The sequence below is a fragment of the Urocampus carinirostris genome, chromosome 15, assembly GCF_059441175.1.
Source record: "Urocampus carinirostris isolate Australia breed hairy pipefish chromosome 15, RoL_Ucar_1.0, whole genome shotgun sequence".
Lineage (NCBI taxonomy): Eukaryota > Metazoa > Chordata > Actinopteri > Syngnathiformes > Syngnathidae > Urocampus > Urocampus carinirostris.
The window spans coordinates 24,321,731-24,345,988 of record NC_142363.1 but is presented as its reverse complement, the minus strand read 5'-3'; the positions used below and the strand labels follow the sequence as shown (position 1 = coordinate 24,345,988).

At 42.0% G+C, this 24,258-nt stretch overlaps 1 protein-coding gene across 8 annotated transcripts in view; it reads left to right on the top strand.

Moving 5' to 3' along the window:
• sptb (spectrin, beta, erythrocytic) overlaps positions 1 to 24,258 on the top strand; it is a 65,249-nt gene that overhangs the window by 19,870 nt on the left and 21,121 nt on the right. For 4 of the 8 annotated variants that reach the window (XM_088354979.1, XM_088354978.1, XM_088354975.1 and 1 more), the window contains 21 exons: positions 8,481 to 8,632; positions 8,790 to 8,963; positions 9,887 to 9,984; positions 10,059 to 10,139; positions 10,812 to 11,228; positions 11,303 to 11,420; positions 12,097 to 12,255; positions 12,675 to 12,977; positions 13,040 to 13,190; positions 13,257 to 13,546; positions 13,985 to 14,565; positions 15,190 to 15,327; positions 15,411 to 16,170; positions 16,241 to 16,443; positions 18,422 to 18,512; positions 18,587 to 18,733; positions 19,486 to 19,773; positions 19,855 to 20,097; positions 21,576 to 21,665; positions 21,759 to 22,055; positions 24,077 to 24,207. In XM_088354979.1, coding sequence (XP_088211105.1) covers positions 8,481 to 8,632; positions 8,790 to 8,963; positions 9,887 to 9,984; positions 10,059 to 10,139; positions 10,812 to 11,228; positions 11,303 to 11,420; positions 12,097 to 12,255; positions 12,675 to 12,977; positions 13,040 to 13,190; positions 13,257 to 13,546; positions 13,985 to 14,565; positions 15,190 to 15,327; positions 15,411 to 16,170; positions 16,241 to 16,443; positions 18,422 to 18,512; positions 18,587 to 18,733; positions 19,486 to 19,773; positions 19,855 to 20,097; positions 21,576 to 21,665; positions 21,759 to 22,055; positions 24,077 to 24,207 — 4,912 coding nt within the window. Of the gene's footprint in view, positions 1 to 8,480; positions 8,633 to 8,789; positions 8,964 to 9,886; positions 9,985 to 10,058; positions 10,140 to 10,811; positions 11,229 to 11,302; positions 11,421 to 12,096; positions 12,256 to 12,674; positions 12,978 to 13,039; positions 13,547 to 13,984; positions 14,566 to 15,189; positions 15,328 to 15,410; positions 16,171 to 16,240; positions 16,444 to 18,421; positions 18,513 to 18,586; positions 18,734 to 19,485; positions 19,774 to 19,854; positions 20,098 to 21,575; positions 21,666 to 21,758; positions 22,056 to 24,076; positions 24,208 to 24,258 lie in introns of all 8 variants that reach the window. The other 4 variants (XM_088354977.1, XM_088354976.1, XM_088354973.1 and 1 more) reach the window with 1 other exon arrangement.

The following is a 24,258-nucleotide window of genomic DNA, read 5'->3' as shown; positions in this document are numbered from 1 at the left end:
CTTATAAAATGAAATGAATTTTTAAAAAAAACAACACAATCTTCATTTCTCAACTGTTTAAGGACATTTTGGGGTGTCTATACCATGCTACTATAACACTTTTTCACAAAATGGATACGGCATTTCAACAAAAACACCTGTGTTTTGTCAAAAATACACTGAACAAAATTAGAGAACACTTTCAGGTGTCTCCCACTTAATGGTGCTAATTTCCTAGATTATCTGTCAACCCCTTTTTAACTAGCATTCTAACTGCCAGTTTCACTAACTGCTAGATGGTGGGCCGTTCTAGAGTTACTGAAAGCCTTAGGAAGCAGGTTGTCCAGATGAAAATGAAAGGGATGACCCTATCAGTGATAGCAAGACAAGTTGGTCATTCCAAATCTATGATTACAAGAATGTTGAATCTATACAAAACTACAAACTCATTCAAGTCACCCAAGAAAGCTGGTCTTCCACGGAAGACAAAGGCATAAGAGGACAGGTCACTGCGGAGAATTTCAATGTGTAACCGTTTCCACACTGCAGCTGGAATTGCTCGCCATACAGTGTCTTGGCATTTAAGAGCATTTTGACTGAAAGCCCACACTGCGGTGACAAAACCTCATTGCCCCAAAAAACAAAATTAAAAAGCTAGAATGAGCTTCACTGAGGAGCATGTTGCGTGGACAGAGTCGTGCTGGTCCAGAGTTCACTTCAATAATGAAAACAAATGTAATTCATTTGGGTCTGATGGGAAGCATTATGTTTGGTGACACACTGGAGATGTGTTTGAAAAGTGTGTAAAAAAGTAAGTGAAAGGTGGAGGAGGAACTGTCATGGTTTTGGGCATGTTTTCTGCAGCAGAAGTTGGCCCTCTTGTACAGCTACATGGCTGAGTGAATGCCACTGTGTATCAGAACGTTCTTCAACAGCACACGGTTCCTTACTACTATTCTTAAGTCCAGACCAAACTAGACGATATGGATTCATTTAAACCTAGCATTGAAATTCTGGTTTATGGTAAACTTAATGGGTTAACTTGGTTTAATTCGAAGTTCCGTTCGATTGACATCAGTGGTTTGTACACGAATATGTTCTGGGGTCCAGCAAGAAGTGCAGAATATGGGGAAAAATCAGGTAACAAGCCGACGCGCATACGATACAGTACAGCAAATACAGACAAGCACAGCGGGTACAGGGAAAATCCATCAGTATAAATAAGTCATGCGTGGCCCTTAACTGGAGTGTATGAGAGAAGACTTGAGTAACGGCTTGTCAAACAGACCACTGTTTAGCCGGTCTTGTAGTGACATGATATAGGGGAAAAAAACAGGAAGAGGGCGGGGTCAAATGGGATTAGGATGGTCAGTTAAAACAGGGACAAAAATTGTATTCTATTAATGTTTTTAAGTATGGTTGATGTTATGTGGTTTGTCATGCACTTTTACAGTTGCATTGTTAATAATTTAGCGTGGTTTAATTATTATTTTTTTTTGGGCTGTGTCTCACTGTTGGCTTGACAACATTTTAGTGTGGAACTTTAAATATCTCAATCCCTTTCGCGTCACCAAAAAAACAAGGACGAAGGTTTTGGCATGGATGGAAGGGACATCAAGCAATCATTGTTTTGTCCCCACCAATATAATGTGATTTAATGCCAGTTAAATAGGGGTTGTCAGATAATCTAGGACATTAGCACTGTATCTCCACCAATGTCAAGACTAAACATACACCTTTGAAAAAAGAATATCACAATTTAAAAATATCAATTTTATTGGAGTGATAGCTTCTGCATTTAAAAAACATTTTTGTTTTTTTGGGGGGGGAAATGTACTATTTATTTTCACATTATGAAGTATCTCAATGTTCTCCTTACTGCATTTTCCACAATGTAAGCATTGAATAAGTGCAAAAATGTATGTAATGTTAACATTGTAAAAAAAAATTAGAAAAGAGAATATTAATACTCCCCAAAATTAAGATATTTTTTCAAATTCCAGGATATTTTTATAATCAAAACTTAACATCAATGCAAAATAAATTGTAGATATGTTTTTTACTTGGCAGCATTTTTTACAATCTAATTTACTTAAAATAACATTAAAAATACCAAAAATGAGATTTGTCAAGTCAAGTCAGTAAGGTTATTTGTATAGCCCTTTATTAGAGCTAAGATTTATGGCCCGAGCCCGAACCCGAACCCGAACCCGAGGCAATTTCGGGCCGGGTCGGGCCTGAAATGTCAGTCATACGGTCGGGTCGGGTCGGGTTCGGTCCTGTTTTTTTTTTTTTTTTTTTTTTAAATTAATTAATAATGTGTTAAATGTTCATTAAAAATATATACTTAAACTATGTATGGATACTAGACCAAGGAATACTTGTTATAAAATAAATAATTTGGATAAAACGGAGAAGGAGCTGTAATTGCTTTTAACGGAGCCAGAGCATGCTCTGTGCACGTGACGTGACGTGAATGCTGTCCTCTTAATAATCTTCCCCTCCGCAAATTCGCGTGATTTTGGCCTGGTATCCCCGATATGGAGTCGGACCAACAAGAAGTTAAGGATAAACTCAAAAGAGGAGAACTGACGAGGAAAACGCACTCTGGTAAGAGTCAAGTGTGGAGCAATTTCAAATTGATAGTAGAAAATTATACACAGACTTGCGTTGGCTTCGCTGAGTGTCAATGTGGCAATTTGCTCGCATACGATAGCAAAAAGACTGGGACCTCGACGCTGATCAGACATTTAAAAAGCTGTCCTGGCAAAAGTAATGAACGTCAGACATCTATATTATCATTCGTCCCAAAGACTCTTAAGGACGTACTACTACTGCTGCTGTGGATTATGGCCCAATGATCAAGTCGTCAAAATGACGGACGCCCTTAAATGTTTTCGCTACCTCGAAAAAAAAACCGTCAATGACAGATTGTCGCTTAATGTGACATCTGCAGTGCAGACACAGAAATATAAAAGATGTAAATGTTTATACAGTTTTATTTAACTTAGGCCTAGATGTTGTAACAAAAGGCAGAGTTTAATTTGTTATCATAAATCACCCCTCCTTATAAATAAAATATGTAATTTCGGGCCCCTCGGGCCGGGCCAGCAAATCCAGTTAATTAGTCGGGCTCGGTCCGGGTCGGGTTTATTACCCCTCGGGCCTGCGTCGGGCTCGGGTGCTTTTTTTGGGCCCGATCTTACCTCTACCCTTTATCACAAGGAGTCTCAAAGGGCTGCAAAGACCACAGACTATTGCAAACTACAGACTATTATTAATAATAATAATAATAATTTCCTTGTATTGTCATTCTGTGTAACAATGTACACAGAACGAAATGTCGATTGCACCTGACCCGTTGTAGCGAGCCGATGCAGCCGCAGCCAACAGAGGGCGCCGCCGACCACTTTTTAAGTCTTAGGAATGACTCGGCCGGGGCGCGAACCACCGACCTCCCAGTCTCAAAGCGGGCGCCTTACCATCTAGGCTATATTGCACCATCCCCTGATCTAAAACCTCTATGAAGGCAAGGAAAATTCAAAAACCTTAGCATGAGGAAAATGAACAAACCTTGAGAAGGGATTGCACATGAGGTAATCCACAAGAGCCTTTCTAAAAAAAAACAACACTTAAAAAGTAACAAAAATTGTGTTTTAAAATTGTGGTATTATGAGTTATGTCTTTTTCTCATGACAATATTCTTTTTCCAAAATAAACATCTCATGAAAGCAGAAATTAAAAAAACTGTGGAGATACTCTGTTTTTCACATGAAGGCATTTTTTTTACAATTTTTTTAAACTTTACCAAAAAGCAAAATCTAGCAAAATTTGAGATACGTCTTTTCCACCAGTCACGTCACCTCACACTCATTTGTACAGCCTTAAATCACATTTCTCAAAAATTGCTTGGGCCACAGTTACACCCCCTCTTGATCTGGAACCGACATTCAGGCAAGGAAAAACTCAAAACCTCAAATACAAAACCTTGAAAAAGGGCCACACAAGTGGTAATCCCCCTTCCAGGATGTCCAGACTGCAAAAGATGTTGATTGGTGAACAATACACAAAACGTAGTGAACATCAGTTAAAAGATTATCATAATAAAAACCACAGGTAATATGGCCAAAAAGTCCATAACAGCAACGATGCAACTTCCCATTTCAGCAAGCTGGTCAATGCAGATGATGACATGCCCCGAGGTCAAGATGCTGGTAGGCTGACTCATCCCAATGCGTTGTCCTCCCTCATTTTACCACCAACTAGGCATCAATCATAAGCAATTAGATAATACACCTTATGGTGCAACCTGGACACATTCTCAGTGACTCTTCCAAGGTCATCAGGTGTTTTGGGTCTTAGTCAGACACCCTCGCCCAGGCGACCCAGCCGTTTGTCCAGGTAGCGCACTACGCACTATCCACTCCTCAACCAAAGCCAGCGTGAAGCCTTTTCAGCTGCTGCCATGAAGTTGTTGTTGGCTCCTAGCCTATGCAGTCCACAAATACCAAGAAGCCCGTGGACACGATGTATAGACCTGCCTGCAAAGCCCCTGAAGCCCACCCCAATTGGCTCGCAGCGGGCCATCCACCTATTCCTTTGGCATTCAGCCACAAGATCGGCATACTTTGCCCTCTTCCTCTCCTGCGCTTCATCTATCCTGTCCTCCTTAGGGGACTGTCAGCTCAAGAAGCACAACTTGCTTGCTCGCTTCAGACATCAGCACCATGTCTGGCCGGAGTGTTGTAGCTGCGATGTCTGGGAATTGCAACTGCTTCCTTATGTTCAACAGGAGGCGCCAGTCCCTTGCAGTTGTGAACAGGCCCCCATGGATTTTTTGGGTGGGTCGAGGTTTCTCTCCTGCTTAGACCAAGTAAATTGTGCTCCGGGTTTGATGTTTTCGCTTGCTGGTCTTATTGCCAGTGCAGATTGTGTCTGCTATTACCCGCAGGACCTGGTCTTTGCGACACCTATACCTGCTACCTCCCAAGGCCTTTGAGCAACAGATGAGGATGTGTTCTAATGATCCTCTTTTCTGACAAAGGTGGATGATGATCCTCTTTTCTGACACGCTGGTGAATCTATCAGGCCCCGAACAGGTTGGCAGGACTTGGGAGGACTTTATACATTGATTTGAACAGAAATTTGAAGTGGTGTGGCTCTGCTTTCCCAACGTTCGGTCCAGGTGATCTTCTGGCCAGCAATGCTATTGAATAAAAGTGTGTCTCTAGTCTGGATATCAAAAATTCCACTGAGGTTGCAGATCTTATCTCTGGAGGCAAAGCATTCCACAGCACCAGGGCACCAGAGTGATAAGTAGACCGGCATTTTAAAAACTACAACTTCACCAGTGCCAGATACAGCTGAGGGTCATCTCCATAGCAATTAAATTAATAATACACTTGCAGATAACATCACCAAGCGGAAGCATATAAATACTAAAACAAAGGGGAATGGCACAGGTGACAAAATGTTCAGAGGTCAGATTGGCATAGTTAACACATTGCGTCCTGTCTGACAGGTAGAACTTATGCCACGAGAGTACGATTCCTGAGATACCAATCCATTTTTCCAGACAATCAAGTATTACTTGTGGCCCACAGTGTAAAAAGTGGCACTGAGATCAAGCAGCAGCAGCATTGACGAGCCATTAGAATCTACAGCTGAAAGTAGATTATTGGTCTCAGTAGTGAGATTTACCCTGAATGCTGACCGGACAGATTCAAAGAGATTATTTTCAGACATAAAGTCAACAACCTTTTCATTACATTTCTTCATAATGTAAACTTAAAATCAGTGCAAAATTTAAGATGATAAATTGAGCTTTTATATTCACTTTTTGTGATTAAGGGCTGCACAATGTTACTTTTCCTTTTGCTCAAATGGTGCTCTGGCACATTCCCCCACCTAAAAGCATTACCAACACTCACACCTGGCAAGCTTTGTAACATTTTGCATAAATGATTTACACACCAAAGTCTTTTGAGATGAGTGCAGGCAAAAAAAGCAAAACAAAATGACAAGGGAACACGATGGGTTGACTTGACTCGGGGTGACGACAGCGCTTACAACCAAGACACAATAAGTAGACTGGGCTAAATAAATGATGCCTTCTTGCTTCTCACCGCACGCACCACAAGTAGACCGTGAAACTGTCACGTCGATTAAAACATGCAAATAAGTCACAAAGCCCAACGGATGTCTTTAAAGTAATCGAGCATCTCTGTTGGATGAGAAGTCAAGAAAATCATGAACTCTCTGAATAATGGCACATTCTGAACTCTGCTGGTAAATAAGTGACGGCTTGTTTTGCTAACGTGGGCAAAATACAGTGCATTAGACACGGGCAAGAACAAACGTACTCGCTGACTTGCTTTTTAAACAAGCCCAGCAGACATCAAGGAACAACAAGGTAATGTAATCAAGCACCAAATTGGATTCTTATGATTGATTTGAAGGCTCGTCTGCCTAGGTTCAAGCCAGCGTGCATCTAAGACCTTTTTTTAGATATGAAATTTAGACTCTTGTCTTATGAATGAATCAATTAATTTTAGTGGCTAATGTTCTCTAAAAATACGTTTTTTTCTGATGTTTTTATGCAGCCCCAGCTCTTATAGCAGTTTTCATTTAATGTGCCTTATAGTTTATATATACCAGTGGGATGAGTCTTTTTCTGTCTCTTTCTGGGAAATCGATACAGAGGAGGGGATTCCCAGCCCCCTCGCCCAACCCAACTGACGTGTTGAGAGTCATTAGGTGACCAAACCCCCCAATTCCAACCCCTAATGCCGAGCGCCAAGCAGGGAGGCAATGAGTACCAATGTTGTAAGTCCTAGGTATGACCCGGCCGAGGCTTGAACCAGCGACCTCCCAGTCTCAGGTCGGGCGCCCTACGCCAAGCCCACCGAGCTAGCCTTATAGTTTGGTATAAAAATATTTTGCCAGAGACTACTCTTAAGGTGCGCCTTAATTTTAGTGGCTAATGTTCTATAAAAATACATTCTAGTGCACCTTATAGAATGGAAAATATGGTTGCCTATATCACTCAGCGTTCTTACACAAGAAGGATGTTTTGGTGGTAGATCGAGCATATTTTAACCCTACTTCTAAGAATAAACTTGTATTAATTGTCAGAACCCGAACAGACCGAGGACCCAGACGCGTAACGTTTTCACACAAGCTTTATTTTACGGAAATGGGGAAGTCTTGCGCGTGAACACAAACGCCAGTGATTCAGCGATTGCTGGGCGGAAAAAGTGAGACAGAGAAGTCAGGCGTGGGAAAACAGAAAGTCAGAGGGAGACGAGATCAAAACCGGACAGGAAAGACTGGATCAATACCAGATACAGGATACACGACCAGATACCGGACAGGACGGAACAGACGGGATCAGTACCGGATACTGGAGCAAGATACCGGACAGGACAAGACAGACCGGATTGATACCAGATACTGGATACACAAGCAGGATACCGGACAGAGTCAAAATACACGTCTTGCAAGTGCAGAGGTTCGTTGACGGACTGACAAGGAGTGAATGAGAGCACTGAGTTTAAATAGGAGGGAAGCCAATCAGGCAATGAGCAACAGCTGGCGCTAAATGAGTGGGCCCAAGTGAGGGCAATGGGCAACCGTGACATTAACATAATAATAGTAACATAGTAAGAACATATAAGTTATTTTAGAGATGCATCAAACTTGGTAGCCTTCGCGCTAATCTGTAAAAAAAAGTAGCTCTCAAAAAGGTTGGTGACCTCTGATAAAAAGCCACATTGTCAGTGATTTTTTTTTTACTACTTTATTTTGATATCCTGGAAATCTGTCAAATAATATGATCAATTATGTCTCATAAAGTAACGGAATGAAGGAATAGGAAGAAGCACAAGCTTATTTCATCCTACTCATCGACTTCTTTAATAATTGTGTCTTACAGCTAGATCTATTGTGTATTTACATATATCAAACACCTCCTAAATATAAATTTACATAGGTTCTGTGGATGCACAGTCCCCCATTATCATCATTATCATCACATCCCTATTTTAAAGATTGTCATTGGTGCTTAAGGTGACAACTGACTGTTTGTGGTGTGTGTTGTCCACCATACAAAGTATCATTTGACTTTTTGGAGGCCTCAATTTTTGTTGAAAGGCATATGTGGTAGAACTTAGTTAAGCATGTGTAAGAATTTGGTAAATGCATTCCATCCATCTGGCTTTACGATAACAAAAGGAAGATACGTTTTTAGAGACGTAAAAAACAGGACTAAGTCGTGGCGCAGTCAATGTAACTCAATTTTGGTGCATTTTATAGCAATAAAAAGGTATCTATTCATGATATTGTCAATCCCTGCATTTAATCGAAGTCAATTCAAGTCATGTTAATTTGTATAGCCCTTAATCACAGGAAGTTCCAAAGGGCTTTACAGACCACAGACTATTTCAAACTACAGACTAGCTGTAAATGATCATAACCTGTTCATGTGTGTGTTTTCATTTAAGACGAGCGTGAGGCAGTCCAGAAGAAGACTTTTACCAAATGGGTCAACTCGATACTATCTCGGGTCAGCTGCCGTATCTCCGACCTGTACATGGACCTGCGGGACGGACGCATGCTCATCAAACTTTTGGAGGTCTTGTCTGGGGAACGATTGGTAAGAAAATTTGAATGTTAGTGTTTTTCATCACACTTTAATCCAGCACTTGACTTTAATATAGATTTTTTTCTTTTAATGCATTTTCGGTCCATCAGTGAAGACATTAAAGTCCTTCTCATAATTTCCACTGCCTGTTTTTAACCCTGCCCCTCAGCCGAAACCCACCAAGGGCAGAATGCGCATCCACTGTTTGGAAAATGTTGACAAAGCACTGCAGTTCCTCAAGGAGCAGCGCGTCCACTTGGAGAATATGGGCTCCCATGACATCGTCGACGGCAACCACCGCCTCATTCTTGGCCTCATCTGGACAATCATCTTGCGTTTCCAGGTCCTAAAAACATCTTTCTTTGACAGGGTCCTGAACACAACTTGATTTCTGGATAATTTTACGAATGTAGTTTTAGTTTAGACCAACTGCAGGGCTTTGTACCTTTTGAAGGGTTTGTATGGGTGCTAGAAATCCTTAAATGCTTGAATTCGAATGTTGTGTTTTTAACGTTTGAAAAGCTCTTTAATTTCCAGTGGTAATGCTTGTAAATGCTTAAAATGGTTTCCATGCTTCCCGTCAGTCCAACTCAATAGAACATGCATTAGATGCAGAAAAGTAAAGCAAGTCTGCTTGAAAATGGGACACACCTGCTCTGGTGGCTTGTTTTGCCATTGCAATTCTTCTTCCTTTGTGACAAACGGCACCTAGGATTATTATGTATGGCATTTTTATATAAAACGCCTAAAAGGACAGGTGAAGAGACCAAGATGCGGGATACTAGTGAAATTGGAAAACTGGATTTGAAAATGCTTAAAAAGTGCTTGAAATTTACCATTAAGGTGTACGAAGCCTGCATTTCCAAAGGTCATTTGAGCACATTTTAATGATGTTCTAAGGTCGATTTATTATAACTTTATATTATTGATGCTGCCACCAGCTGATGTTAGTAAACGTTCCCTGCCAGACATCCAAAAATGGCTCTTACTTTCTTGGAAGAGGAATTTATTTTTAATTTGAGAGCGACATTGTTATTTTTAGTTCAAACAGTATGGTCTTTTGCATTATTCAACCCTGATGAAAAGTCTGACTTTGACTTTTTAGTTTGAGCTAAATTTAGCTCACCTCTGAGAATTTTTTTGTGATGTGATTGCTCCAGTTACCAGCCTCCAAGTTGGGAAATTTCAAGTACTGTACAATGACTAAATATAGATTTTTTTTTCCAGCCTTACGTTTTTGCTTGGTTGTGGTTCATTTATTTTCAGATTCAAGACATCATTGTCGAGACGGGCCAGGCCGACCAGAAAGAGACGCGTTCGGCTAAGGATGCTCTTCTTCTGTGGTGCCAGATGAAGACTGCCGGGTTTGTTGTCATCTTAGCACTTTAGAAAATGTCTTAAAGTCTTGCAATTTTTTAAAAACTTTTATTTTTTGCAGTTATGCCAGTGTAAACATCACAAACTTCACCACAAGCTGGAAAGACGGCATGGCCTTCAACGCTCTTATACATAAACACAGGTAAAATAAGCTCAGAATTCTTTCGATCTGAGTTCTTTTTATTCTAGCTTTTTTTTAGATTACCTTTAGTTTTTATTGATCCGTGGATCCATCAATTGGCGAATATGCAATTATCCATCTGTCATTCATTTTTTCATATGTCTTCATTTCTTTTTAGTAGCTGATATCACTTATTTCAGGGGTCACCAATCTTATTGAAGCTGGGAGCTACTGATAAACACAAAGGGCTACCAGTTTAATATGCATTTTAAAAATGATTTATTATGTTAATACTGTGTTGTTATAATGTTGTTCTTATTATGTAATTGTTAGGTTTTTAATTATTAGATGTAGCGTTAGAGCAGGCTCAGTAAAACACTAAAACACCTGCCTTGATCAAGGGCATCAAGTGATTTAATTTGAAACACATTTTTTTGTAAAATTGATAATATACTTGAAGACACTGATCATGTCAATGATTTCTCAGGACAACTAGAAATCAAATTTCAGATTTTTTTTTTCGATGAGCCATCACTGATGAGCTATTTTCAGAACCTTTATGCGGACTTCTGGTGTTCTCAAGGGGGACAACGTTGGTGACTCCTGTTTTATAGAGAAGTTAAGACTTCTACCTTAATTGCTGTCAATGGCATGCTGTGTTAAAAGCCCATCCACTTTGACTGTATCTTCCAGGCCTGATCTTGTGGACTTCAGCCAGTTGAAGCGGTCTAACCCGACACACAACCTACAGAACGCCTTCAACGTGGCCGAGAAGCAGCTCGGGGTCACCAAGCTCCTGGACCCGGAAGACGTCTTCACCGAGAACCCGGACGAGAAGTCCATCATCACGTATGTGGTGGCCTTTTACCACTACTTCTCCAAGATGAAGCAGCTGGCCGTGGAGGGTAAACGGGTGGGAAAAGTCCTGGACCACGCCATTGCCACGGAGAAGATGGTGAACACTTATGAGACCCTGGCTTCGCAGCTGCTAGCCTGGATCGAGCAGACCATTCTGCTGCTCAACAACCGCCAACTAGCCAACTCGCTATCAGGCGTCCAGCAGCAGCTGCAGGCTTTCAACACCTACAGGACCATGGAGAAGCCGTCCAAGTGAGTCCTGGATATTGTGCGTACACAACTCCATGGTCTGCCTGTCAGTTCTTATGATGACAACGTCCCAACAGGTTCCAGGAGAAAGGCAACCTGGAAGTGCTGCTTTTTACAATCCATAGTCGCATGAGGGCCAACAACCAGAGGGTCTACACGCCCAAAGAGGGAGCGCTGGTTGCTGATATCAACAGGGTGAGCAGCTATTAGCTTTATTGTAATATAACAAATCAACAAATTAGCGTTAATCTTTGAGAGAAGCACTATTCAGTACTCAGTGATTGTTTTCATGACTCTAAACGTTTAGTCTTCTGCAGTTCTTTTTACATGCGGGTGGGCAGGAAACAAGGCGTGCTCAAAAAAGTCTGGTTGTATAGTAACAATACCACAAAGTAACAAACAAACAAAAACAAGTGCTCATAAAACAACTAACAACTTGCCCAAGAAACAAACTTGACATGACAATAATATCACCCGACAACCTAAGCGGTTGGAGCCAGGTAAAGAGCTGGAACAATTGGTGCAGAGGTATGGACATGGGTGTGATTAGGCACAGTTGGGCGTTCTGCAGCCACTTCCCCCAGGTTACTGCCCTCCATGGGAGAAATGGTGTTTAATGTAATTACATAATGTCTCATTTGTTTGGGCCCATATAAAGATGACTGCAATAATTACTTATAACGTTAAATAATCTACTCTCCACTTTGAACCATTTTTCACCCTTCATCTAAAATACTGCTTCGCACTATAAAGGAAATCAGAAAAATACAGGAAAAAAATCATTTTCGATTGGCTACTCCAACTGTAATATTGTGACATGGCTTTTACATACCCCAGCAGGCATAACATTTTTTCCTGGGGTTGTCCACAGGCCTGGGAACGACTGGAGCGCGCCGAACATGAGCGCGAGCAAGTCCTCAGGGACGAGCTGATCCGCCAGGAGAAGCTTGAGCAGATGGCTAGACGATTCGACCGTAAAGCCGCCATGAGGGAGACGTGGCTCCTGGAGAACCAGCGATTGGTGGCACAGGTAAAGCTGAATTGATCCAAATCTGCCCGCCATTTAAGAATTTTAAAAAAAATATATTGCCTCCTACGGCACGGCGGCTGGGTGGTTGGCGTGCTTGCGGCACACTTTTGAGGTCATGGGATCAAAACTTCCTATGTGGAGTTTGCATGTTCTCCCTGTGCTTGAGTGTGTTTCCTCTGGGCACTCCAGTTTCTTCCCATAATCCAAAAACATTCATGTCCTGTTAATTGGCCGGTCCAAATTGTCCCTAGGTGTGAATGAGCGAGTGACTCGTCTTTCTTTGTGTGCCCTGCGACTGGCTGGCAACCGATTCAGGGTGTCCCCTGCCCACTGCCCGAAGATGGCTGGGGTGGGCTCCAGCACCCCCGCGACCCAGCTGAGAATAATTGATGGATGAACGGATATTGCCTCAATTTCAGGACAACTTCGGCTACGACCTTCCAGCAGTGGAGGCGGCGAAAAAGAAGCACGATGCGATTGAGACGGACATTGCTGCTTACGAAGAGCGTGTACGAGCCTTGGTTGACATTTCCGTGGTGCTTGAGGCTGAACGATACCACGACTCAAAGCGAGTGGAAGCCCGCAAAGACAACGTTCTACGCCTGTGGGACTACCTGCAGGAGCTTCTAAAAGCCCGCCGGGGCCGTCTGGACAAGAACTTGACATTGCAACGGATCTTCCAAGAGATGCTATACATCATCAACTGGATGGATGACATGAAAGTATGATCACAGTGTAAACACGATCCATGAAGGCGTTTTTAGTGTTTTGTTTTGTTTGTCAGGCCCGTCTCCTGTCTTCTGACATTGGCAAACATTTGCTAGAAGTGGATGACTTGCTCCAGAAACATGCTTTGCTGGAGAACGACATTGCCCTGCAAGCGGACCGAGTCCAGAATGCCAAAGCTGCTGCTCTCAAATTCGCCAACGGAGAAAGTAAGTCTGACTTTAACATGTTGACAGTGTTTTCCAACAAACTCAATGCCCTCCCTCATCTCCAAGGCTACAAGCCGTGCGATCCCCAGGTGATCCGAGACCGAGTGGAGCACTTGGAGATCTGCTACCAGGAGCTTCGCGCTCTAGCCGCCCAACGCCGGGACCAACTGGAGCAGTCCCGCCGCTTCTGGAGCTTCTTGAGGGAGGCGGCAGAGTTGGAGAGTTGGATCAAGGAGAAAGAGAACCTTTTTTCCTCTTTGGATTACGGCAAGGACCTGACCAGCGTGTTGATTCTCCAGAGCAAGCACAGCGCCTTCGAAGATGAGTTGGACGCTCGCCGAGCTAACTTGAAGCAGGTATTAAGATTCCATTTTTTAAATTAGTCTCGTTCAGGGGTCACCAACCTTTTTGAAGCTGTGAGACACTTATTTATTCCTGATAAGTGTGAAATTTACTGGTGTTTATGAAAGAATCATGTTATTAGTATGTTGTTACAATGTTATTAATATGCTATTATGAGGTTATTATTTAGAAGATTTTCTATTGATCATGTAATTGTGTTTTAATAGTGTAAAACAATGATCATTTTAATGATTTATTAATGCAAGTTAGAAAATACATTCGATGATCATAAATCTTTTCCATTGTTTATATTTTCACACCATCACTACTGATATATTTTCGCAACCAGTCCCCAAGCAACACAGGTGTTCTTTGGGGGCACCTGACCCTGATCTAATTGTACTAATACCTTCCTGGTCCGCTAATGACTCCTTTTTTGTTTTCCCTGGCAGATTCTGACCGAGGGCAGCGAGATGATCCAGGCCAACCACTTTGGTTTGCCGAAAATCCGCAAACGAGCTGACGGCGTTGAGAGCCAGTGGCGACAGCTCGAGGAACTGGCAGCCTTCCGGAAGCAGAACTTAGAGGACACGCAGAGGTTCTTTCAGTTCCAAGGAGATGCCGATGAACTCGTAGCCTGGCTCTTGGACGCCAGACGACAGATGAGCAGCGACGATGTGGGCCACGACGAGTACACTACCCAGCGACTCTTGCGTCGCCACGACAACCTGCGCAACGAGGCCGCTAAGACGGCCGTCAACGTGGACGCGCTGACCAAGCAGGCCAACGCGCTACCTGAGGAGCTGCTCAATACACCTGACATCCAGCGGCGCCTAAAAGAAATCAAGGACCTCTTCATGGAGCTCATGACTCTGGCCGACGTCAGGCAGAAGAAGCTGGATGATGCCATGGCCTTGTACACTATTTTCAGTGAGACAGACGCCTGCGAGCTCTGGATGGGCCAGAAAGAGACATGGCTCGTGGATTTGGAGGTGCCAGACAAACTGGAAGACTTGGAGGTGGTTCAGAATAGGTACAAAATTAATATTTGCATCATGCTTACTGACGGTGCATATTTTTTCAAGAATAAAGATCTACATTAGGCATGTCCAAACTAAAGCCTTTGGGCCATTTGCTACCAATTTCTCAGTGGCTCACTAAGAATCATATTTTGTACTGATATAAGTGCTTTAATTCGTCCCTACTGACCGCCAGAGGCGGTGCTTCAAGCACTGAATGTTACTTTTGCGTCTTACAAGACTCATGGAACTGTAGTTACATATATCACACACATGTTTTTTCTTTTATTTTGTGCGCTGTGTCAAGGTCCAAGTTGCCAAAAATACCTAAAGGTGGGGTGCGTGGAATATTTTCTGAAGTATGTGTTAACATTGCCCAAGTTTAAAGGGGGGAGAGGTAGGCGTGGAGAGTTAGTTAAGTTAGCTAATGCTTGTGCCCGTGTTTTTTTGGGTTCTATTTGTTAGTGTTAGTTCTGTACAGCTCTTTTAAGCGGTTGCTTAGTTTTTCTATATTTTGCCCGTAAAAGTAGGAAACAGTTGGGTCCTGATATAAAGAGAATAATTGACTAATTTATATATATATATTATATCGATTTTTTTTTTTTTAATGTAAATATACCTGTGTCTTTTGCCTCCAGGTTGAGCATTCTCGCTCAGGATATGGCCAACGTTCAGTTCAGGGTGGATGAAGTCAACAAGGCAGTGAAGCAGCTTGAGGACAGCAGACACCCTCGCACTAAAGACGTCAAAGATTGCCAGACGAGACTGAATACAAGGTAAGATTTCTTGAACCATTTTAGAAATATGCTGAAACTACCATTTTAGTAGACAGAAACCAACAGTCAAACATCGTTTTCAGGTGGGATGCTTTCAAAGCAATGGTGGAGGAAAAGAAAAAGAATGTGGACACTGCAGCTAACCTGAACAACTACGGATTGGAGTGTGACGAAACGGCGGCCTGGATCAGAGAAAAGACCCGCGTCATCGAGTCCACGCAGGACCTGGGCAACGACCTGGCTGCTGTCATGGCCATCCAGAGAAAATTGTACGGCATGGAACGCGACTTGGCTGCCATCGACTCCAAACTGGATGTCCTGATGGCCGACGCTGACCGGATGGCCCTGGAGAATCCTGAGAGCGCCCCAGACATCTTGGCTCGCCAGACGGAGCTCGATAAGGCCTGGGACGAGCTAAAAAACACCCTGAAGGACCGCGAGGATTCATTGGGTGAAGTCAGCAAGCTGCAAAACTTTCTGCAGGACCTGGACGATTTCCAGTCGTGGCTCTTCAGGGCTCAGAAGGCCGTGGCCTCCGAGGAGATGCCTACCTCGCTACCCGAGGCCGAAGAGCAGCTCAGCCTCCACGATGCCTTGCGAGACGACATTGACAGCCATGGCGAGGAGTTTTGTGGTATCAGGGACACCGGTACCCAGGTCACGCGTGAACAAGAGGACGACCCCCAGTACCAGGAGTTGGAGAAGACGCTCTGCAATCTGGACCGAGGCTGGTACGAGCTACAGAAGATGTGGGACCGGCGCAAAAACTTCCTGGATCAGTGCTTTGGTTTCCAGCAGTTTTTAAGGGATGCCAAGGCGGTTGAGGCCATCCTTAACAACCAGGTGAGGGGAAAACAGATTCCAAAAAGGACTTATTTGGCAGGATGGGATTATTTCCAATTTTTTTTTGTAGGAGTACACCCTTGCGCACGTGGACAAGGCTGACACACTCAATGGGGCAGAGCAGGCCCTAAAGAAACACGAGGATTTTTTGAGCACCATGGAAGCCAATGAAGACAAGATCGATTGCGCTATCCAGGTGGGCAGACAGCTGGTGGACGGCGGCAACCTGTATGCCGGGAAAGTGCAGGAAAAAATGGATTCCATCATTGAAAGGTATGCCATGACCACCACTGCTGAAAACATCATTTAGAAGCGCAAAAATATTCAAGAGATTGCTATCCTGGAACTTTATCCACACAAAAAGTTTGAGATGGAAACAATTGCTCCACTTGAAAATGATTCTTATTATGTATTTATTTTAGTTGACTTGTTTTTTCATTAACTTTGAGAAAAATAATACATGCACGATATACCTCATGAAACAAAATAATTTGAAGGCATATGACAGATAACTTTCCTCTTATTTAGTATTATTCTTTCCTTTATAATAAATACAAATCTTTTGTACAAATTATAAAAAAAAAATCTTATATTGTAATAATATAAAACAATTACCATTATTATCATTTATTTCCCTTTGCTAAAAATAATTTCCATAAAATAAACCATAAAATGAGAGAATATATACCTAGAATTTGTAAAATGATCCTAAAAATTTAACAATTTAAAGAATAATTTTGTATGTGTTTTTTGGGGGGCTAAAATAAGATATAGTAAGAAATAATACTTGAAACATCTGCGTTTAAAGGCATATTTTTTAAATTTGGATATACGATTATTTTAACATTTTATCAGGTTCACAAACCTTTTATAGCAAATAAAATAACATGATACTGAGCACCCTGTGCATAATTTTTCAGCCCAAAGGTTTTCCTTTAAAGAAAAACTTATATACAGATGCTGCCCTACTTATGAACACGATCGTTCGTAAGTTGAATTTGTTCGTAAGTTGCTTCAGTGCTATATTTTGTATGTTTAAGGTTTATCTAAGTATGTTTAAGGCTTGTATAAGTAACCTGTATTGTTTTGTACTAAAAAAATAAATATTTCATAAAACAATATGCTCTATAAAGATAAATAACGGTAAGTTAGATTCGATCTGCAACCTCAGTGGAAATGTTTAAATCTAAGCTTCAAACACACTTCTATTCTATAGCATATGAATAGCCTATATTTTATGTTGACAATATCTGTGTATTATTTGCCCTCATGTAGGTTTTAGATCGGGGGATGGTATTATAATAGTCTGTGGTTTGCAATAATCTGTGGTCTGTGCAGCCCTTTGAGACTCTTTGTGATTAAGGGCGTCACAAATAAACATGACTTGACTTGACTTGCCTTTTGGAAGATGAGCTTCAACAGTTAGGCGACTTCCTCCTCCGTGGTATAAAGTGGCCGAAAAAAAGCGATCCAACCAATTTCTCAACCGCATCAAGCTATCTCATTCCACTTTCATTTCAAAAGAAACTGCTCGCCTCTTCTTTAAGCTCTACACCAGCAATATTGAATGGATGCACGAGATATTAAACAATGAAATTGTTAAAGTTCTTAGTGCGCTGGAGATAGTATAGATGTAGACAGTATAGAATGTTTACACACAAACTAGGAAGCGGAAGCGGATTTTTTTACTTCCGGGTGGATGCTGAGTGAGCTCTCACAGCGCCACACGCCGCTAGCAGCGGAATGAAGCACTACAGTACTGTCCTCTACTCGGAAAGAGGTTCACACAATACAAAATCTAACTTACAGCAATGTCCAGATATTATTGACATCCTGAAATTTGTTTTCGTATCTACCGTTTTTCGTAAGTCGAATGGCCGTGAGTAGGGGAGCTTCTGTACCCTTGGCAATTACCTTATCCCTTATCCTGAAAAAAATGGCCAGTTGATTTAATCTGATGTTGATCCTGGTCACAACAGAGAGATCTCCGTTTTAAGAATTTAGAGTGACATTTATGGAATATTTTCGCTAAAATACAGCTTTGTTCAAACTTAATGGGCCTTTGGAAATGCACCTCTTCTTGATCAGTGGAGCTCGCAGAGCTACACAGGATGCTTTACCCCCTAATAAGTCCCACAATACATCTGAGTAGGCAAGTTTCAGTGCTAATGGATATCGATTCACGTATAAGAGTGTACACACCGATGGACGTCAAACTCTGAATATACTGTTTTTCCTCTTTGACTCTTAGGCAAAACAAAAACAAAGCAAGAGCCCAGGAGGTGTCAGAAAAGTTGCAAGACAACAGAGACCTGCAACACTTTTTGCAGAACACTCAAGATGTGAGCACAGATTGTCTTATTGCTTTGGCGGCGTAGTGTTTAGCGTCCACTGACCATGTTATGTATACTTTTAGCTTACTGTGTGGATCAATGAGAAGATGCTGACCGCTCAGGACACGTCTTATGATGAGGCCAGGAACCTGCACAGCAAGTGGCTTAAGCACCAGGCCTTCATGGCCGAGTTGGCCTCCAACAAGGAGTGGCTGGACAAAGTGGATCAGGTAGACTAGAAAATTTAGATCAGATTATAGATTATTTAGATCAGAAATATAGCCATATGTAAAGGTGAAAGCACCAAATAATTATGGTTAATTGTGTTTTTCATTTTTTTTCTGGATTATTAGTTCAACATAAAATAAATACTTTGCCCTTTAACACTTTAAATAATACCTCTGCCAAGCACCGAAAGTATGATGCAACATGTTGTTTTGTTAGCCAGAATAGAGCTTCACCTATTTCTTTTTTTCCTCTATTTGGAAACTCAAATTTATTTTAATTTGAGTGGCAAGGCATTAAAATATTATTTTGCAGATTCCTAACAATCTAGGAGTAAAAGGAGTAAGGTGATTAAGCTTGGGTTACTTTTAAAAAGTCAGTTGATGTGAATTGTGGAATTGCTTAATTATTTGTGCATTAAAGCAAATTAGACAATTACTATTGAGTTTTTCTTGTTTAACAGTTTTAAATTATTTTTTTGGTTCTTATCCTTCTTTAAAAATGTTTGTTGGGTAAGGTCCATTCACTGTGCCCGGAGGAAACCCAAGCATGGGGAGAACATGCAAACTCCACACGGGGAGGCTGCAGTAGCTAGGAATAAATCAATATTTTATTTTTGGGCCATATTATCCAGCCCTTTAATACTAATGACATTTAAAGACATTATACAATGTTCCTGCAGTTTATGCAGCAAGACGTTGTTCTGTTATCCTAGCTGGTTAGCAAGTTTACACTTTTTCTCCTATTCTTTCCACAGGAGGGCAAGGAGCTGGTGGCTTCAAAACCAGAGATGGAGCCAGTGGTGAAGGAACGCTTGGCCGCCCTCCATGAGCTCTGGGACCTGTTGGAGTCCACCACGCAGGAGAAGGCCCGGCTGTTATTCGATGCCAACCGCTCAGAGCTTTTCGACCAGAGCCTAGCTGACATCAAAAAGTGGCTGGCCGATTTGCAGCAGAAGCTGCAGAGCTCGGCCGGCGAGGACGGGGGCGGTAGCGAGGACGTCAAGGACTTAACCAACGCCAACATATTACTTAAGAAACACCAGGTGGGAGTCAGACTTCTCTGATTTTAACACAAAAGGAGAAAAAAATGGCATGCTGATTTTTTTCGATTGTGGGGCGACCAGGTGATGGAGAACCAAGTCCAAGAACGTGCCCGGGAGCTGTCGGAACTCCAAGAGACATTGAGGAAACACGGGAGTGACAAGGATGACGAAGAGCAGCAGCCTGGACAACCCAACATGGAAGAGGAGCAGCAAAACCTGCAGGTCCAATTCCAGCAGCTTATGGCACCGTTGGCCCAACGCAGGGGCAAACTTGAGGCGGCCAAGGCTGTCCATCAGTTTTACAGGGACCTGGCTGATGAACTGGTAAGGATTTGTTATTACAGTGGTACCTCTTCTTACGAGCTTAATTTGTTTCAAGATCATGCTCGTAGCTCGAATTGCTCGTGGAGCAAATTTCCCCGATGTTAAATAATTGAAACCTAATTGGCCCGTTCCCGACCTCGCAAAAGGATCAAAGTCAACTCTAGATAGCTATAAAACACATCTTCTTGATTACTAAGAACACCTTCAAATAGAAATTAAACATAGTAAAATGCAAGTTTATTATAAGCACTTACCATGGAGGTACTCTAGTTGCTGTAACAAAGGTTTCTGTGTGGCGGGATTGGCGTTGAGGGGGTGGTTGCGCTTGAAGGAGGAGTGAAGGCTTTTGATGATATGTAAGCACTTACTGTGAGTCCCCGCATTCTTTAAACAGTCTTTAATAATTCATCAAGGTTTGCAGTGCCTGGCAATCAGTGTTGTGACCTCGCATTCCGCCTTTGTAGCAAGGTCTCGTGAAAAAAGTGCTACTGTGTGGTTAAAACAGCTTCCAGTTGTTTCACCTTTTCACAGCATTTGTTTCAAATATGCTTTTTGTTGTCAGCAAGCATGACAAATGTATTTTATATTGAAGTCATCATTACTGGCGGTGCATGGATTATTACTTTTATGACAGAGGGCCAGTAAGAATTTGATCACGGGCCATAACTGGCCCCCGGGCCGGACTTTGGACATGCTGAGAGCTGCAGCACAACCAGTTCCCCATTTTCAGGATTTTTTAACGAAAGCAGCAACTTCCTCCCACTTAGCCAGAACCCCTCTAATCTCCTGTGTAGACACCATCTTCTGTGGTTCATTCGCCTGTTTGATGTATTTTTGCCGTAATGTGCTGCGTCAATTTTTCCGTGGCTTTGTGATCAGTACTCGCTGCTTCTCGATTGTACTACTTGACTAAGTCTCTCACCGTCCCCTTCTTGCTGTTCGTTTGCAACTTCTTCGGCTTTGTTAACAGCACTCACTGCTCTCCGATTGTACGACTTGACTTGGTCACTTACCGCACTCATGTTTTTCTACAACTTCTGCTTCATTTCAATTGTCGTCATCCTTTTTTTCTTTCTCACACACCTTACTGTTTCCCTTTCTGGAACCCATGACAAAGGTCTCAAAAAGTCACAAAAAGGAGATGCTATAAAATGCAATTAAAGAGATGCGATCGAAACAAACTTGCTGCGGAATACAAATACTCTACAGATGTAATTGAAGGCGCAAAATTAGCTGCCTTATGGCAGCACGCGCATGTGCAAACTGGGCCGAGCTGATGGCAGGGGGCGGTCATGATCGGTTAGCGGTCTGTAGTGGTACCCTTTGGGTACTACTCATTACCTGGATTTTCCTTTAAATATCGAGCAAGATTTTTGAAATTCTTGTGTGTAGAGGTGCTCGTATAAGGAGGCTTCACTGCACTGTGTTATTTTACCTCCAATAGTAATTTTTGTTTCAATTTCTTGCTGATTTTTCAGCTGTGGATTGAAGAGAGGATGCCCCTTGCTCTGTCAGAGGATCACGGCAACAACCTGCAAACTGTGCAGATGCTGCTCAAGAGGAATAGGGTATCTTGTGCTTGAGTGTGAACACCGGGTGGATATAAAGAAACAGGAAAATATTCAAAAAATCAAATACATTTTTTTCTCTTTCTGGCGCAGACGCTGCAAAGGGAGATCGAGGGTCACCAGCCCCGCGTGGACGAGGTGCTGGAGCGAGGACGCAAGATGGCGGCAGCGGGGGATGAGGCCGATGGGGGAGGCCCTGAGGCCGGGCGGTTGGCCGGGCAGATTCGTGAGCTAGAGGAAGCGTGGCCACGGCTGCGGGATCAGATGAGGCGGCGCAAGGAGCGACTGGACGCCTCGCAAAGGGCACAGCAATTCTACAACGATGCCGACGAAGCCCAAGCGTGGATCGGCGAACAGGAGCTCTACATGATCGCTGAGGAGAAGCCCAAAGTAAGTCGACAAGCCACTTAAATGAGCTGTATGGAAATGAACCTTTCTTAATCTCTGCCACCATCTTCTGGCCTAAAGTCTTAAGTCAGTCATGATGCGCGTGCAACTACATGAATTTGTTAGACGCACTCCGAACCCAGGGTGTTCCGCCCTGAACAGCACTGATAAAAGTAAGATGAAAGCAGATAGGCGCAATAGAAAATAAGCTTAAGGGCTTTTTGAACTCACATGGGCATTGTTAACACATACTTGAGAGAAAATATCAAACTTTCAACTTCAAAACAAAAAAAACATTTGAAGTATACACAACTCACCTTGTCTGTTTGATATCTAATTTACCGGGCACAAATTTTTATTTTTTGTCGATGAACAAGAACCCAAAAACTTTTCTATAGGGTTAGTTTAAATTGTATACATACTTTCATTTTTTTGTGAATATTAAATAATGATCAGTATTACATTTGTTTTTTTATTTGTAATTCATCACTTTCAAGGTACAAGTACTTTATTCCTACCCAAAAGTCCACAGAAATATTACATATTTTGAGTAGTTTTTTCATTTTACTTTATTTTTTTTCACCTTTTTTCTAAAATGGGAAAATATGTCTGATATAACATACATTTCCTCATTCTTAACTATTTTACTGATTTTAGTAAAATGAGAAAATATTATACCTTTTTGCTCATACAGTTTTTTGGGGGGAGTTTTTCCTTACCCTCATGTAGGATTTAAATCAGGGGATTGTGTAATAATAGTCTTTGGTTTGCAATGATCTGTGGTCCGTGCAGCCCTTTGAGACTCCTTGTGATTAAGGGTGTCACAAATAAACAAATAAACATCACTTGACTTTTTAAAATATTTCATTAAAAGAAAATTGTACAAAATATACTGGTAGATATTTTGTTTTTTGCCAATGAGATATACTTACTTTTGCAGGATAAAAATAAAAGATCCGATCCGTCATTTCGCAAATTCTCATATAAGTATTTTTTTTATATTTCAATAGGAAAAAAGAATAAGGCATAACATATTTACAAATATAGAAAACATATTCAAATCAAAGTATTGATACTCTAAATGAACATTTGTTTTTTTAATAGAAAAAACAATAAAATCAAAAATTATACAGTAATCCCTAGCTATAATGCGGTCCACCTTTTCACCTTCATGGATTTACATTCTGTTCTTTATTCTGATGGGCTTAACAATCCTTTAAGAGTTTCTGTATTAGTAAAAATAAATAAACATGGGCAACACGGCAGCGCAGTGGTTAGCACATGTGCGGCACAGTTCTGAGGTCATGAGATCGAACCTTGCTGTGCGGAGTTTGCTTGTTCTCCCCGTGCTTGCTTGGGTTTCCTCCGGGCACTCCGGTTTTCTCCCACATTCCAAAACCATGCATGTCAGGTTAATTGGCGGGTCCAAATTGTCCCTAGGTGTTAATGAGCGAGTGAGTTGTCTGTCTCTGTGTGCCCTGCGACTGGATGGCAACCAGTTGAGGGTGTCCCCTGCCCACTGCCCCAAGATAGCTGGGATGGGCTCCAGCACCCCCGCAACCCTACTAAGGATAAGCGGTGCAGATAATGAATGAATGAATCAATGAATAAATAAACATGTACTGGTACAGTACACAGTACTTTTATTTGTTAAACGAAAAAGGTTTGGTAATTGTAAAAAAATATAAAGGTATCTACTTGACGGATTTAAGCAATCACAAGTTGTTTGCGGAATGTAACTGGCAGGATCACTGTATTAGAAATATAGAACATCATAAATATAGAAAACACGCCATTTTCAGTGTAAAAAGATAGAAATAGCTAATACGTATCTTTAACCCAAATATGGTTATCGACTGCAAAAAATCTCAATAGGCCTTTCCGGTCGGCAGGTCGCGAATGGGCCCTGGTCAGTAGTTTAGTCAACCTTGATTTAATCTAACCACACGAGATGGAAAAATAGTGACATGAATGTCATCATATTTTCTCTCAAAAGTATTGCGGCCTTTTCTCTTCCTCTGCAGGATGAACAGAGCACCCTGCTGAGTTTGATACGTCACAACATCGTCAAGCAGGCCGTGGACGATTACGCAGACTCCATCCGGAGTCTGTCGGAGCAAGCGCAGGGATTGTTCAGCGAGGATCATCCCGACGGGTCTGACGCTTTTAACTCAGCTTGGAAAAAGACCAAACGTTAAGTGTATTT